This window comes from Mus caroli, unplaced genomic scaffold (genome assembly GCF_978045245.1).
Source record: "Mus caroli unplaced genomic scaffold, Mus_caroli_1 scaffold_19, whole genome shotgun sequence".
NCBI classification, from domain to species: domain Eukaryota; kingdom Metazoa; phylum Chordata; class Mammalia; order Rodentia; family Muridae; genus Mus; species Mus caroli.
The window spans coordinates 31254594-31271563 of NW_028227274.1; the positions used below are offsets into that span (position 1 = coordinate 31254594).

The 16970-nt window shown below is 45.2% G+C and overlaps 1 protein-coding gene across 6 annotated transcripts in view; it reads right to left on the reverse strand.

The window, feature by feature from the left end:
• The window catches only part of Epb41l4a (erythrocyte membrane protein band 4.1 like 4A), a 216376-nt gene that overhangs the window by 30587 nt on the left and 168819 nt on the right, over positions 1-16970 (reverse strand). For all 6 annotated transcript variants that reach the window (XM_085833764.1, XM_021150638.3, XM_085833765.1 and 3 more), the window contains 4 exons: positions 7713-7803; positions 3823-3906; positions 3209-3322; positions 561-608 (listed from right to left, as the gene is read on the reverse strand). In XM_085833764.1, coding sequence (XP_085689890.1) covers positions 561-608; positions 3209-3322; positions 3823-3906; positions 7713-7803 — 337 coding nt within the window. The remainder of the gene's footprint in view (positions 1-560; positions 609-3208; positions 3323-3822; positions 3907-7712; positions 7804-16970) is intronic.

The window sequence follows — 16970 nt, forward strand, 5'->3', positions numbered from 1 at the left end:
CGCTAAAACAAACATGGAGGACAAACCAGGGATGCCTTGGCTTCCCCAGACCCTTGTGGTACAAGTAGACTTATCTCCACTCTTCTGAACCTGTGCTGATTGTGTGACAGTTTTCACCAACAGAATGAGGTGTGAGGGATAGCCCGCAAGTTCCAAGACTAGCCCACCATTTGTAGGCCCTTTGGGCAATACAACTTCAGCTACCATCTGACCTCTGCCTGCTCAATCCAGCTGGGGACACACACACACACACACACACACTCACTCACACATACACACACACACACACACACACACACACTCACAACGCTTGTTGTTGCTAACTGGTGAAGTAGTTTAGAATATGGCAGGACGTAGCTCGAGACAGCTCCTCAGAGTCACAAAAGGAACAGGAAACAAGGAGAACTAGCAAGGGCAGAACAGAGTGAAAGACTGAGATCCAACTGACACTGGCGTTAAAAAACAAAGGCTGGTGATGCAGACATGAAGCAGGCGTGGGAGATAGGGAGACGTCGCTGCTCTCGCCTTCTCCCCTCTGGCTCCTCCCTTTCCTTCCTTACCTCCTTCTCTGCTTGAGATCTGAGTCTTCGCCACTGTTGTGAGCTTTCCTGAGGAAGACAAAAGGAGTTACAGAAGGCAGCATGATCTACGGCTGAGAAAGCAGGCAGAGTTTCACATCTGTTAATCCAGATGTTAATCCAGATGCCTTCTGGGCTGGTTAACTTGCCTCACAATTATGTCATGTCTACACATCCAGTCCTATGACGTCCCAGAGACTCCACACACCACCTCTGGCTTCAAGCACCCAGTCATCTACAGTGAGACTGTGGCCTAGGCATAATGCCCATGTTGAATAAGCTACACTCATCCAACCACAGGGTTGGCCTTGGCTTCTAGGTCTGCAGCCCTCTAAGCCAACTTCCAGCTGGTCCTAGCTCTCACTTGGGTCCTGGCCTACAATTCTTTATCTCTTCTTTAATGGCCTCGCCCACCACAACTCACCAAGCTACACCTTCGTTAAGCTTTGACCTTTATTATCTCCAACCATCTCCAAACTCACTGCTCTCTCATCACAACCCCCCTACTTCCTGTTTACCTCTAAGCACCTCTAATAGGGCATCTTGTTAAACTTAAACACACACACAGAGGCACTGGAGACAGAACACGTGAATCGGAATCACATCCTGCCCACTGAAGAGTGTTGTGACCCCTGTTACTCCTTTTAGTGGCTCTGTGTTTTTGTCTTATTTTTAAATTTTTGTTATATATGTATGGGTGTTTTGCCTGCATACCATGTATGTGCCTGGTGCCCTCAAAGGCCAGAAGAATGTGCTGAGTCTGCTGGAACTGGAGTTACAGACAATCGTGAGCTGCTACTTGGAAATTAGGACTCAAAGCTGCATCCCAAAAGAACAACCGGCGTTCTTAAGCCCTGAGTCATCTCTCTAGCCCAAAGCGCCTCAGTTTTAACAGGACTTCCAGCAACAGTTATGAGGTGGAAGAAAATGGGACTGGAGAGATGGCACAGCAGGTAAGAGCAGGCACTGCTCTTGCAGAGGACGTGAGCTCAGTCTATCAGGTGGCTCACAGTGACCTGTAACACCAGCTCCTGGGGACTGAGTGCTGCGGGCACCTGCATTCGCACACACCCCTCCCCAACACATCCACATACTCTTTACAGCATAGTGTATTTCCAGTGAGGAGACAAGTACCACTGTAAGCTGTGGGCATCCCTGCTTGCTCACCCATCTGACCTTTGACCTCGGTCTATGGCATCCCCACTCAGTAACCCACATGACAGCGCTCAGTACTTCCTCAGCTCTGCTTTTTTTCCCAGAGTATCCAGGTTTTCTGGGTCAGCCCCAGATAGCTAGCTGAGCATCCGCGGCCAGAAGGAACTGAACAAGCGTGTGTTCGTTGTGCTGACAAGCTGCTCTCCCAACTGCGCGCCTAAATCATTCAACAGTCGGACACCTTTTTCTGACCTCAGTACAGTTTCTGTAGCACGCTGGCCACACTCCCTTTGGCTGAGGTACCTCTGCATTAGCCTGTCTCTGCTTTCTCCTCCCAAAGGCAAAAGTAGCATCAAAGAAGACTCCTCCCACCTTCCTTCTACCTGAAATAAAAACTTAACGATATCTCCCCACTTTTTACAGAACTGCCTTGACAACAAAGGTTAGCTCCCCAACCCACCTCCATGTGCCCCATGAGTGCCAAACCACCATCTTCTCAATCATCTTCACTAACGACCCACTTACCTTCCATACATATTCAACTTCCCTGTCAATGCCCCCCCCTTTTTTAGCTTTTAATATTACCAACATAAACTTTTTCTTAACAGGGCACATTTACTTATTAGTGCTTATGTGTGAGAAGTCAGAGGACAGCTTGAAGGACTTGGTTCTCTCCTTCCACCATCTGGGTCCCAGGACTGAGCTCAGATAATCAGATTTGGCAGCAAGCACCTTTACTGGTTGAGCCATCTCCCCAGCCCTCAACATAAACTTTGACTCTATAGAACTCTTTTTTTCCCCATTCCTCTTCTCTTTCACAGCCAAACTTCCTGAGACATATCTAAAGCCCCAGTCCCATCTCCTTCCCACATATCATCCTCCCTAAGAGGAGTGAACAAGGCTCTGCCATCACCACCAGCCTGTGTTCTCCCGCTGCCTCTAACATGCTTAAGCCGAGTAAGCCACACAGATATTCGATCCTCACCCTGATTCTAGTTTTGGGGTGGTCAGGCCTCCACAGTCACACATGCACTCTGTCCTTCTCAGTAGAAGGCAGCAGGTTCACGGCCTCTGCTTTGGAAGAGGCTCACAAATGCTAACACAGCAGCATCACTTTAGGGGACAGAACACACGGGCTTTAAGTGTAGTCCTACTTTCCAATGTGGTAACATTTAACATATATTATTGATGCTTTGCGATGCATATTATAGAGTTAGCATAATACCTATGGTTTCTAAATTAGCCCCTTTAAATACAGAGAGCAAGTGACCATAAACATTTTATAAAAATATTCTCTAAAACTGTTTCAGATAAATACAACAAGCTCCCTAACTTGAATTATTTTGCAAAAAGAACAAGCTTGCAGTGACCACGTGGAGACAAACAGTAGTGGCCCTTTGAGGCTCACGTTAAAACCGCATGGCCAGGACGGGAAGCTTCTGGTCCCACTGGAGTCAGAACTGTGTTCTGCCCACCTTCGCCTCATCAGTTGCGAGGAGTCATTGTCGCTGCCGCAGGAGAGGTTGCGCTGCCGGGCACAGGGAAACTTTGGTGACTTAGTGCGGTCACTGGAGGAGTTGTATAGTCCACTGGAGTGAGAGAAAGAGTCCATGTGTCAGCTTGGGAGTCTTTACAAGTCCAGCGTAGAGTGTTAGCATTGCTGCCATTGGGAAATGTTTTCAGAAATACATCCTCACTCTAGAGCTGTGGTTCTCAACCTTCCCAGTGCTGCAACAGTTCCTCGTGTTGTGTTGACCCCAGCCATAAAAGAATTTCTTCCCTACTTCCTAACTGTAATTTTGCTACTGTCATGAACTACAATGTAGATATCTGATATGTGACCCCCCCCCTCCCCCAAAGGAGTCGCAACCCACAGGCTGAAACCACTGATCTAAACAGCCTTATATATAGGTGGTTTCTTTATACACACTGGTTTTCCTTTCTGTCACACTAAAAGGCAACACATTAGGGAACAGGCTGCTGGCTCCCACTTCAGCACTTCAGCCACAGAGCAGTTAGTTCCCTCCACTGACCAAGCTAGGACACATTCCACCCCTGGTTTCTCTCCAAAGACAGAGCACCCCCTTACCTCTGCGGTCCGTTTTCTTCCCAAGGTGCATGAGATTTGCTCCTTTGGGGGTCAGGGCTGTTTTCATTCTTTGCTTTCTTAAAACTTGAATAACAAAGAATAGAAAGTAAGTTGAGCAAAAAAATAAATTATGGTAACTCACAGATTTATTCAGAAGGCAAAACAACATTGATGTATATGTACACATACTTCTGTGCTTATAGTTGTGACTCCTTCTGAAAAGAGCCCAAGGTGACTAAGAGTAAATGTGTCTCGCCTGTAAGCACTTTGGTATCTCTCCCCCTGATTCTAGTTATATTGCTTTACGGGAAAAGAAGCCAGGCTGATTGATTGTTAAGAAACTTTCTAAAGACTCCACTGTAATAGGGAAGAGAAGATGATGGGAATTGGGTGAGCCAAAACGAAGGCCTTACACAAAACCACTACTTGGTAAATTAATTTAAAAGTATAATTTAAGTCAGGGTATGTGGCAAAGTCATTTAATCCCAGCACTTGGAAGGCAGAGAGAGGCAAATGGATCTCTGATCTTAGAACCAGAATGGTCTACATAGGGATCATCTGTATATAGTATGTTATATCTAAATGTATATGATATTGTAGTATATAAGTGTGTAATTACACACATATATACACATATGCACATCTTAAAGGAGTTTAAAACATGTATCCTGTATAAATAATAGTACTTTCTCCAAAAGCCATGAGTTATTAGATAAAACTCTCAATGGCAGATGTGGGATACCTTCCTAGGAGTTTTATTTTTTCATAATAAAAATACTTTTTACTTAATAATTAAGTTGTCTGTTACAATGAATTTGATAGCAGAACTAAAGGCATGGGATGAAGGGGAGCCTGTTACTGAGGAGGTAACCACGTCACTGGCCTGCTGCACACAAGCAGTTCCTCTTTAACTCCTTTATTGTGTACATTCCAAAGTTTTCCTATGCTTGTACGGTCTTAGCAGGCAACGTTACATTTAGTTCCACTGCACAGTCTTGCTCAGAGACTGCACGGCTCCCACGCCAGCCCTCAGCATATGCCTGGTGATCATCTCTATCTGGGTCCCTTCATTTCTACCCAGCTGCTCTCTTTCCTATGGATTTTGGTCAGAGAGGCTGCAGAGACTCCCAGAATGACAGAGGTGGTTGCCATTGCTCTTGCTTGCCACCATAACTAGGCGATAAGACCACAATGCTGTGGGAAACAACACAACTTGATTGCAGCATATATAGAAACCAAGCTAGAATGCTCTGGAAACCTTCTCCCTCCTTTCATAGCACTCAAAGTTGCCATGTAGGCCACTGGGGGAGAAAAGGCAGCAGGGGACTTAGTCAGGAGAGGTTTGAGATCTCTAATACTGGACTTCCAGGCAACATGTGCCCACAGGTGTAATACTGGAATATTAAATGGGGCTAACCAACTGCTTTCTGATTGAATTGGAGTCCTATTCCACAAGACAGAACACTTTCCTAATGATGGGGGTGGAAAGGAGAGGGGAGAGAGTTCTTCCCAGGAAGAGAAGCAATAGTTGCTACCAAGTAGAGAACGAAGAGAAGCTGCGTGTAGTCGTTTGAATGAAACTGGCCTGTATAGGCTGCTGTGTTTAAATACTTAGCCCCTAGTTGGTGGACTGGTTTGGAGAGGTCTGTTACTGACCCACCGAGACTTCAAAAGCCCATGCTGTTCCCAGTTAGTTCCCTCTGGCTCATGCCTAAGGGTCAGAAGCAAGCTCCTGGCTCCTGCTCCAGTGCCACACCTGCTTGCCTGCTGCCATGCTTTCTACCATGACGGTGGCCATGGACTCTAACCCTCCGGAACCACGTGCCCCAAGTTAAATGTTTTCTTTTATAAGTTACCTTGGTCAACGTGTTTTATCACAGCAATGGAAAAGGGCACCCATTCACATGAGGCTGGCCAGACTCCCTGGCTCCACATTTGGCTCTGAAGCCCTGAAAGTTAACCCTGGGGAGGGTCAGGTTACCCTGTCTGACCTCTGCCCAGCTTCCGTATCTCTTGGCTCCATCCTTCCGGATCTGAATGACTTTGGAATGCCATTTCCTGACCTAGTATCATCTTTCTGCTCTAAGAATGTAAATATAACTGAGTTGTTACTCAAGCCCAACAAATTGTTCAGACACACCCAGGGAAAATGAAGAGATCAGCAGAAGGACACCGGGGTCACTTCTTGCTTCCTCTGGAGTCTTAGCTTGCAGAGAAAAAGAGTTACTTAGCTGCTAATCGACATTTAATCCTGGTCCTTAGAGGGAGCTGGGCACTTGCTACAGAATATGGCTGTAGCAGAATTCTTAGCAACAGCAACAAGAGGAGAAAGAAACCAGAGAAAGTGACAAGGGTGTTGCAAAAACAAAAGAAAGACTCTATCCACACAGGAATACTGCACACCTGCACAAGGTGCATCCGGCAACGGTGCACACATCAAAGGTTTAGTAGTGAGCATGTTTTTACATAGGTTCAATATATTGTTCAATAATTTAAAACCAAAATTTCAAAGATCAAGTTTTCAAAGTAAATGCTTCCCTTTTGAACTGAGAAAAAGTTAAAAAATAAATAAATAAATAACAGTAAAGCTCTAGTGTTGTAGCACCAAGTGTATGTGTTTACTAAGTTAGGAAAGAAAAATGAGGGGAGAGCGAGACAGGGAAGACTAGAGAGATGAAAAGAAAACCGTAAGCAGCCAACTGTTAAAGAGTAACAAAATCCCAGGTGACCCGGTAACTATGTTCCTTCCCCAAACTCCTTCTCATCTGCAGGGCAGTGGGATGCAAAGGGGACTGGGTTCCCTCGGTGAGGCTCGGCCGGGGGTCTGCATTTCACAGAAGATGGCTGCTCTTATGTTGGCTATGTCATGAGCCTGCCCTGTACCTGCAGGTGTAGCTGCTTCCACCCAGCAATGCAAGTCCAACTAGGAAAACTGAGTTAACGAAGACACATTCAAAGGTGAAGAATGTGCCCTTCCAAAAGGTTGACTTGTAAGGAGAATGCTCCAGAACTGAAGAAAAGGGGACAAGCCCAAAAAAGCGTAGGAGAAACATCACAGCTCTGGAACCTTCTTCACATTTTTTGTAATTTTCTTACTGGGGAATTAGGCTTCCTCCAAGTCACTACAGAGCAGTCGAATGAAGGCGCCATTGTTAACTAACAAAGACAGGGTGGAGGACGATCTAAGGCATCTCTGCAGGTCACTCTGCTCTGACTGCTGGGGCATCCTCTCCATGATGCAAGTGGGGTGGCCTCTCTAGGGAAAGTGAACTCCTCAAAGCTGCTCATTGTGTACTGATAACGCTACTCCATAGATATAATTGGAGACCGGAAAAAATTACTCTAAGACTCTCGTAACAGAGAACAAAGCAGATCTTTCAGGAACCAATCCATATAACATATTAAGAGGAGTTTTTTTTCCCAGTGAATGGCCCTGGGAAAACTGATGCCAAGGCCCATGACGGGTCTTCATACATATACAGCCTGCGAATGCTGAGGCCTGGGATCTCTAAAGCTGCTAACCTCATCCCAGGGCAATGGCTCAGGGAGCCACTGTGAGGAATACAGTATCTTAAACAAAAACATCATCCTCTTTACTCCCCCAGCCCCTCTAAGCTAGTCCACTGGATGATGACTTTAAAGACCGCATGGGACTGTCAGCGTGCCGATGCATGCTGCAGACCGCGTGCGCATACAGTCTGTGACTTCCTCTGTGAGGGGCAGGTTCCGGTGTTTGAATTTCACTGACATACTGACATGTTCTTAGGCTCAGACTCTATCTACTAGAGCCCCTAGTTTAAAGTGCTAATCAATTTACCAAAGGGAAAAGATTCTTAGCCTTGCCAATGAGGGAAAGAACTTTCATAGAGCATACAACCGCAAACACGGACCTTTTCACTGGGGAAGGCGCAATGATCTTGGTGGTTCCTTCATTCTCCCCGTTTTCTGTGTTTGCAGTTATCCGGTTGATGTTGTTTGATCCTAGTAACAAGAGAAGAGGAGAGATGGATGACAGGAGACTGTGAGGAGGGAAACAGAAAGACACAGAAGAATTACCTGTAAACGCAAGTTTATGGCTGCTGCAATGGTCCAGTCAGTCACGTGGGTGCCATGCAAACGCAGGGCGCAGACTTAGGTTCCCAGAACCCATATCAAAGAGCCAAACATAATGGCAGGTATTTGTGGTCTCCATGCTGGAGAGGTGGAGACAGGCAGGTCCTGGAAGCTCAACAGCCAGCCAGCCTAGCCCTAGGCTCCAAGTCCCTGCTCTCCATAAATGTATCCACACTCTAGCACTCTTACACAAACATAAAGAAAAAAATATGCAAATTTTGGGTAATTTGTGGCCCATTTTATTGATAGATTATGACTCCTAATAAATGATCAACCACTCAATAAACCTGAGATATTATTATCGGATACATACAGAGCTGCCCCAGGAGTCATAAGCTATGACCTTTGAAGAATATTATTAAGTTCTCATATCATGACTTTTAAAACAAAAACTTATGACTCTGAAAATAAGATTCTAGAATATTCATTACCATATTGTAAAATAAAACATTACCAGTTCTTTGGGACCATGCTGTAAAGTGGTTCAGCCTGTCACGACTGGTCCCACTTGAAATCACTGTGAAACTCCCCCAAATTGAAACCTGTGAGACCATTCTAACTCAAAATGCCAGCGGCAGGAAGAAAAGTGAGCATGTGTTAATTGTATTCATTACCAAAGAAAATTCTCATATGTATCTTTCATAAAACACACCTCAAAACCTAAAGCTAAATTTTTAAGTTTATCCCACCACTGATTTGCATACAGACTAGATGAGCCAGCAGAGGGAGCCCACAGCAGATACTCTGAGGAGATTCTGGTTATAAAGTCTGGGTCCTGGTCTCCAGGCAGAGATACTGCTTTGTGTGGCCCTGGTGGTGACTTTTCTCCATAGAGTACCTCTCTGAGACAGTTTAGATGGGAGGGGCAGCCAGCTAATGAGTGGCAGGCGGGGACATCTCCAGGGCTGTCCCTTAAAGGGCATCTTCAGAGGCAGAGATCAACCCGGTGTCTATTCATCACTAAGTGCTAAGCAGGCGAGTCCCAGAAACAGCTGAGAAGACCAATGAATGCTAGCATTTATGGAGTGTTTGTTATGTGTCAGACACTGTTCTAAACAGTCCACGTGTATTTACTCATGGAATCTTCAAAATAACTTGGCAAAGTAGACATCAATATCATTTCATTTTAACTATACAGATCTGAGCTGTAGGGGCCGGAGAGATAGCTCAGTGGTTATGAGCACTCACTGAACTTGCAGGACCTGAGTTTTGTTCCCAGCACAGCATGGCTCACAACCACCTGGTGGAACCCCTTTCCAGGGGATCTAACGCCCTTTTATGATCTCCATGGGTACCAGGCATGCATGTGGTACACATTCATATATGCAGGTAAAATATTCATGCTTTTAAAATAAAATAAATAAGTCTTAAAAAAACCACACCCAGAACTTTTAACCCTATAGCTCCCCAGTCAACCAGCTCAGCCGCCAAGATTTAAATCTTTCCCCACGCCAACACACTGTCGCTTTCTATCTGCCATTTAAACACCACCTACAAATAGCACGAATTAATATAAATTAAAGGTCCGCTGGGAGACAGAGCCAGACACTTAACTACCTGCTTATTAAGTTTCAGGAGAAACAGTTAAAGGAAACTAGCTCAAAGTGATTAAGTAGCTTGACATTACTCCCGAACAATTGGTTGTTAGACTAAGAAAGATTAGCGCGTCTGAGAGATGAGAGCAAGCCTGGGTTAGCCAGGTACACTGCTTTGATTAGCACCATGTCCACCTTTACTGTGCTGTGCCTCAATGTGCCTGACTGGCAGCAGGGACTTATGTGGCCCTAGCCTCAGTTCAGTAGAGCAGTTGTCAGAGCAGAATCGACTTGCCCAGATCTAGTTAGCTACTTGATTTAGGGACAATTCTTCAGCCATCTTCTGATGGCGAGGTTTGAGGATGAGCACATGTGCATTTTCTATGAGAAAAACATTTATTTTACTACGATAGAATTGTACACAACTCATAACTTGACAGGTCAGACCACAGTCAACTCTCTGATGTCACTCAGGGCTGCTGCAGGACATTGGAGCACTGTGACTCCGGAGATTGTGTCATTTAATGGGAAAAACTGTTTTTAGTCCTGGTGTGGCTCAGCCTTAGTGTACACCTTTAATCCATGAGTAAACATAGGATTATTAATAAAAAACCATAAAGAGTAAGAAGGAGTCAGGAGGGTAGATAGAGAGACGCACAGGAAGTAGAAGGGAGGGGCATGAGTTTGAAGGAGGTTTTCTGAGAGAAGGGCATTCCTGGAGGGGCATGCGCTGAGGAAGAAGGTCAGCTGGGTGCTTTTTCTGCCTTCTGAGCTAGCAGGCTCACACACCAGCATCTGGCTCCCAAGTCTTCATTGGTAGAATGGTGCAATTGAGATTTTGTTAAAACAGCACAGTGCCATTACTATTCATTTAGAGGTAGAATAGGTGAGCACGTGACATTAAAACGAAAAACCCTCGTTTGGCAAGTAAGAAAAACTCCTATATAGGAGAAGTAAAAGCACGCAGAGTGTCTGAATCAAAGTTGCCTGTGCCATAGGAATAATTTCTTTTAGTTACGTTCAAGTATCAATTTGTAAACTTAAAAGAGTATTTATTTTTCTGTTTTATTATGGCTGCTTTTGCTTGAAGGAGGGCATGTGCACCATGCGTATGCCTGGTGCTTGCAGAAGTCTAAAAAGGAAATCATATCCCCCGGAGCTGGAGTTTCAGACACTTGTGAGCCACCGTGTGTCTGCTCGGAGCTAAACCTGTGCCCTCTGCTTTAACTGCTGAGGCTTCTCTCCAGCACGACCCCCACCCCATTTGTAAACCTTTATGATTAATTTTATTTTACTTAATCCTATTGTATGCTTTCTCTAACCTTTGATTTAAAAAAAAAAAACAACTATAGGCTAATTCTTAGGCCAAAATAATCAGGATACATCATGGCCACGGTCAACACAAGAAATCTGGGCGATTTAGTAAATTAACCATCTACTCCAGCACAAGCTATCTGAAGATACAATGTACTCACAAAGAAAACAGAGCTAGCCTTGGAACTGTTTCCGTTTTATTCCCGTGCTGGCAGCACAAAGTCACCTTGCCTTAGTTACGCTGGCTTCTCTGAGCATTATGAGATAAAATGGCAGAATGGTAGAATAAATTAGCAAAATCAAAGATCCCCTCTTCTAATTCCAGAGATTACGGTCAAACACAAAAATGATCTAAAGACAACCTTCTTCCTATTACCACAGGAAGGTTTGCATTTGGCAGAGTAACAGTCTTATGAAACTGCACAACAAACAGGTTTTGAAACACATGCGCTGGAAATGGGCAGTGTTTCTGCATCCGATGGCCGTTTATTTAAAGTTCAAATGCCTGATGTCAGCTCATCCAGACAAAGGGGTCCCTGCTGTCTTAAGAGTTTCTGGCTTCAAAGTCCCAAGACAGCCATTTAAGCACATCCACCTCCTCTCTGTGGACGCACTGACGTTCAACATCGATTTGCTTCATGTCAACTGCAAGATCAAACACGGCATCTCCCAACACGCTACAGGGAAGATTAAACACAGGGGAGTGGCGTGGAAAGCTACTTGGAAAATCCGTCAATACTCAAAAGAACCTCCAGAGCGCATCTGCTTGCGGCATCCTCTTCCCTAACACAACATTGCCCACACTGCCCAGCCTGGGCAATTGGCCCATATTCTTACTGGCACAATCAACTTGGGGGTGAGAGATCCATAAACACAAAGGTCCATTTTTGCCAGCCCTCGGCCAGAGGTACAGAGATGCTCACATACTGAGTCACAGGTAGCCAGAGATGCTTTTCTTCGCTACTGCTTAGAATGCTAGGTTCAAAAACAAGACAGTGTGGAGCCTTCCCTCCAGGAGGCTGGATTTGAACTCTCTGGTAAATAGCACCCATGTTGGAGAGCCTGCCAGTGACCTGAAGCCATCTGTCCCTCAACTTTCAGGGCCCAAAGATAGCCCTTATCTCTGGAACCAAATCATGTCATGCACCCAGACATCAATTGCTTTTCCTGTGATTAGAGGAGCTAAATTGTGTCACAGGAAGAAAGAGCTTGTGTACAAATTCCCCAAGACACTGGTAATACCCCGCAAAGCCCAATGGGACCCCACATCTTAAAGTACAGGATAGCAAAACTTCCCTAGCCAGCTTCTCTCAAACCTCGGGCAGAGGGGTGAGCCCACCTGCCTCAGTGGCGGGTACTGAGCCGCTCACGGTCTTTATATTACACAAAGCCCGCATAATGTATATAAAGATTAGCTTAAATTTTACTTTATTTTATTACACACATGGCTGTTTTGCTTGCGTGTATATCCATGCACCACATGTGTTCAGTGCCCATGTAGGCCAGAAGATGGTGTCAGAGCCCTGGAAGTAGAGTTTCAGACAGTTATGAGATGATTGCTGTGGGCTCTGGGAATTGAACCCAGGTCCTCCGGGAAAGCAGCAAGTGCTATTAACGAAAAACAAAACAAACCTCCTTATTGATTCTTTGTGGGTTTCACATCACGCACCCCAATCCCATTCATCTTCCCTTTTCTTCAACCTCCCCTCTGCCCTTGCAACAAAAGAATTTTAAAAATTAAAATAAAAAAAGCACAAAGACAACCTCACCATGGAAGCTCACGCTTTCAGCCTCACACCTTCACTTATAAATGTTCATGTCACGAGTCATTGGTCTGGCTTAAGGCCTTTGGCTTATGCTACACCATCAATACTGGACCCTCACAGGGACTCCTCTCAGATATCCTGTTCTTGCCCTGTGCCACGGAGATTCTGCAGCTGTGGATCTTCAGAGCTGGGCCTTTCATACACCCCAACAGTTCAGATGCTGGGGACAGATGTTGGTGTGAGCCAACTCAAAGCCATGGATCTAGGCCTGGGTGGTAGCTGAGTTGGTCAGCCCAGCAGCTCCCCTGCGACTGCACCATCAGGGTTAGCTCTCCAGCACTGCCCTAGCCAGTTGTAGCGGGCAAGGGGCAGGGGCAGCTCTCCTGCTCTCATACCCCTAGAGCCAGCTTATTCATACCCACACCACCAAAGCCAGCTCTTCTGGGATGCCCAGGTGGGGGCGGGCGATGGTGCTCTCCCAAGACATCAGCGTAGTCCCAGGTGCAGCCCAGCCTAGAAACATCTGCATGGTCTTTAGTGGCAATATGAACCACAGACATCAACACAGGCCCCTCCTGTTGCATGGCTATGGACTCAGACATGACTCTCAGCAGCAGCATGAGCTGGGACTTCACCATGGCCTCAGGTGGCGGGACAGGATGCTAACAACAGGCTGTTCCTCTCCAGCCACCATCGCATCTCTACCTGCACCTCTCTTCATCTGCTCACACTGTTCTGCGGCGTCTCTTTCTCTCCCAGCTATCCATCACATACTTGCACATTGTAGTGGCTTGCGCTATGGGAGGGCTACACGGGGGAGGGGCCCTCTGGGTGTCCTCCTTCTCCCACACCGACGAGTGGGCCCCCAAGAGTTACTTTAAAAAGGCTTACTTAGTTGAAAGAAAGTTGTTCTCTACAATAGATATCTCCCTGCTTGAGTTATTCTCTGTGAGGTTGCAACCCAGTGGTATTTAAGACTTTCATGTAAAGAATTTTTAAAAGCTATGCATCTCGGTACATAAATATAAGATGGAAAAAAAAGTGCTTTTTCATTACAAGTTTAAATACTGGGCATATACATGCACACGTGTGCATGTTTGTGCACATAGACCTACATGTGCGTGTGTTCTAATCTGCGTTGGTTATCAGGACAGTGCTAGCCTCCGATGTGTTTGGATGAATTCCTTCATCTTCTCTTGTGGAATAACAAGCAGAATTGGTGTTCGTTTGTTCTCCTTTGAAATGCTTGGTAGTATTGTACACTGAAGCCATCTGGTCTTGCGCTGGTCTCATCTTGGATGAGAGGGTTATTATTTACCATCATTACCATTATTACTTTACTTATTCATTTTACATCCTGCTCACTGCCCCTCTCCTGGTCACCTCCTCCCACAATCCTTGCCCCCCCTCCCCCTCCCCTTCTCCTCTGAGCTGGTAGGGACCCCCTGGGTATCCCCTATCCTCACACAATCTCCACGCATCAAGTGGATGAGAGAATTTTAAAAAACTATTACTGATTAATCTTTTATCACTTTATAATACTATTTGTGACAAAAACATAAAAATGAATTAAAATAATTCCCTAGATGTTAAAATTAACTCCTGTTGCTGGGGAAATGGCTCAGTAGGTAAGGACCCGTGTGCAAGCCTGAGGACCCGAGAGTAGCCCCCAACACCCATGTAAAAAGCCCGTGTGTCTGTGTCACCTGCACCTGCAACCTTTGTGCTGAGGGGAGGGGTGGGTGTGCAAAGGTGTAAGATAGACCTTTGGGGCTTCTAGTGGAAATAGCTAGTGAGCTCCAGGCTCAGAAAGAGACCCTGTCTCAGAGAAATATGGTAGAAGATGACAGAGCAGGTTACCTGACATCCTCCTCTGACCCTCACCCCTTTATGTACAGACACATATATCACATATATGTACACTACACATGTATATCACCCACACACAGGCACACTTCTGAATCTTTATTATATTTATTGGAAATATTAACATGCCAAAGTAATACTAATGTTGGCAAAATATTAAACATAGAAAGTAAATTGCTGCTTATATTCTAATGCTAATAATACTGGTTCCTCGTCCCAGAGAAGAGAGTCTGCAGGTAGACCCAAGTGACACTATGTGACCCTGCGCTCAAGTTATTTCTGATTGGTGAATAAAGATGCCAACAGCCAATAGGTGGGCAGAAGAGACATGGGCGGGGTTTAGGGTTCCTTCCTGGGTTGGGGGGGAAGGGGGTTAGAAGAAAACCACGAACGGGAGAAGAAGGTAAATGGAGGAGAAGCCACCATGGATTAGGTGAGTCGTGAAAATGTAGCCCTGAGGGCTAGCCAGTTGGAGTTAAGAGCAGCCCAGATGAAGCATAGTAACTAATAACTCAGGGTTATTGATAGGAAATAGACTGAATAACATAGAGGGTAGATATATGCCCAGCACTTGTGCTGATTAAGGCTTATTGTAAATATAAAGGGGGTGTGTGTCTTTTATCAGGGAACTAAATGGTTAAAAGTGGGGTAGAAATCCCAGATTGGGATAAATAAATTCTACAACAGTTCTTTTAAAATATTTATTGGTTCTCTCTCTCTCTCTCTCTCTCTCTCTCTCTCTCTCTCTCTCTCTCTCTCTGTGTGTGTGTGTATACATATACATGCATGACTTTATGTACAGTCCATATATTCTGGTGTCCAGAAGACAGTGGATCCCCTGAAACTGGAGTTACAGCAATACAGCAAGTTTGGAGTCATCTGAATCAGACGCTGGGAACTGAACCTGTGTCCTTTGCAAAAGCAGCAAGCACTTCTAACAGCAGAGGTGTCTCTCTGGTCCTTAGAACGCAGTGCCCAATGAAATACATGGGTCTCACTTTCCTAATCATTACATATATTATACCCAATTAAGAAATTTATTTTTGGATCAGTTCTCGGGTGTACTTCTTAAATCCCAGCACTCTGGAAGCAGAGGCAGATAAGATAGATAGATCTCTTTTAGTTGGAGGATAACCTGGTCTACATAGCAAGCTCCAGGCCAGCCAAGGCTACATTATAAGACCCTGTCAAAAAAGCTAAGCAAACAAAAAGAACAAGTTTTATATTGAGGAAACTAAAGAGATTGCTCCACAGTTAAGGCCTCTTGCTTCTCTTTCAGGGGATGAGAGTTTCGTTCCCAGCGCCCACTTCAGTGGCTCACAACTGCCTGTAACTTCAGCTTCAGTGGGCCTGATGCCTTTGCCTGCCTTCTACAGGCACCTGAATGTACACATACATGCACATATAAATAAGAAAAATAATTTTTTTTAATTTTACTGTTGGCTGGACATGGTAGTGCACCCCTTTAATCCCAGCACTCAGGAGGTAACAACAGGCAGATTTCTGTGAGTTTGTAGGGCCAGCCTGCCCTTCAAAGAGAGTTCCAGGACAATGAAAGCTACACAGTGAAACCTTATCTTTAAAAAAAAAAATTACTTGTTTTGTTAGAGTGAAGCAGTTTAATCCTGGCTCCATTGCCATTTTAATCCAGTTGGGTTTTAATGCTCCTTGTGCGCATAAGCAAGCAGGGACACAATGTACTGTGCTAAGTGAGGGTCACACTGACGTCCCAAAGCACCCTCACAGTTACAAATCTGGTGGTGACACATTTGGGCCCCTCGACTGTGTTGTTAAGTCAAAATGAGAAAACGACTTGGAAAAGGACACGTGACTTGATCTTTAGAGCCTTTTACTTCTCCAACACCAACCACGGAGCTTTAAAGACACAGAGACAACAGACTTCCTTTGCAGGCGAGCTCAACTTTCCTCTGTACAATATGGGAAGATCGACGGTAAAGGGCACACTGGGGACAAGAGCCAGCGCGTTGAGTACCTCAGACAGATTTCATTCAGGGAAAAAAATAATCTAAAATCTCATTTGATCTAAGCTACGTGTGGCCTAAAAATCCTCCCTGACCTTATTTCCCCTGACAAGAGTCAGGACATTTGACCCCAAACAGGGAGGGCTCTTTGGAGCTGAGCAGAAGCAAGGTGTCAATATCTACCCTCCACTGCCCCACAGAGAGGGAGGCAGACATAGATGGGCAGGAGATGGAGAGAGAAGGGCAGAGGCAGACACACAGACATGGAGCGTGGAGAGAAAAGTAAACACCAAACAAAAGCCACACCCTCTGCCTTCTGAACTGCATTTTAGTATACACACCTCAGCTCTGCCCCTATGGATGATTTTAAAAATGTATTCATTTTTCTTCCTAAATACTCTACCCTAGGACTTGTATATACCAGCTGGAGATCTACTCTGCTAGCCTTCAAAATGGCTTCCTTCACCAGAGATTACCTCTAGTCACACTCAAATTATCTTCCTCGATTTTTCCAAGGATCTGCTGTTGTTTGTTGAGAAGTAGCCACAGCTAGCCTTGAACTCACAGAGATC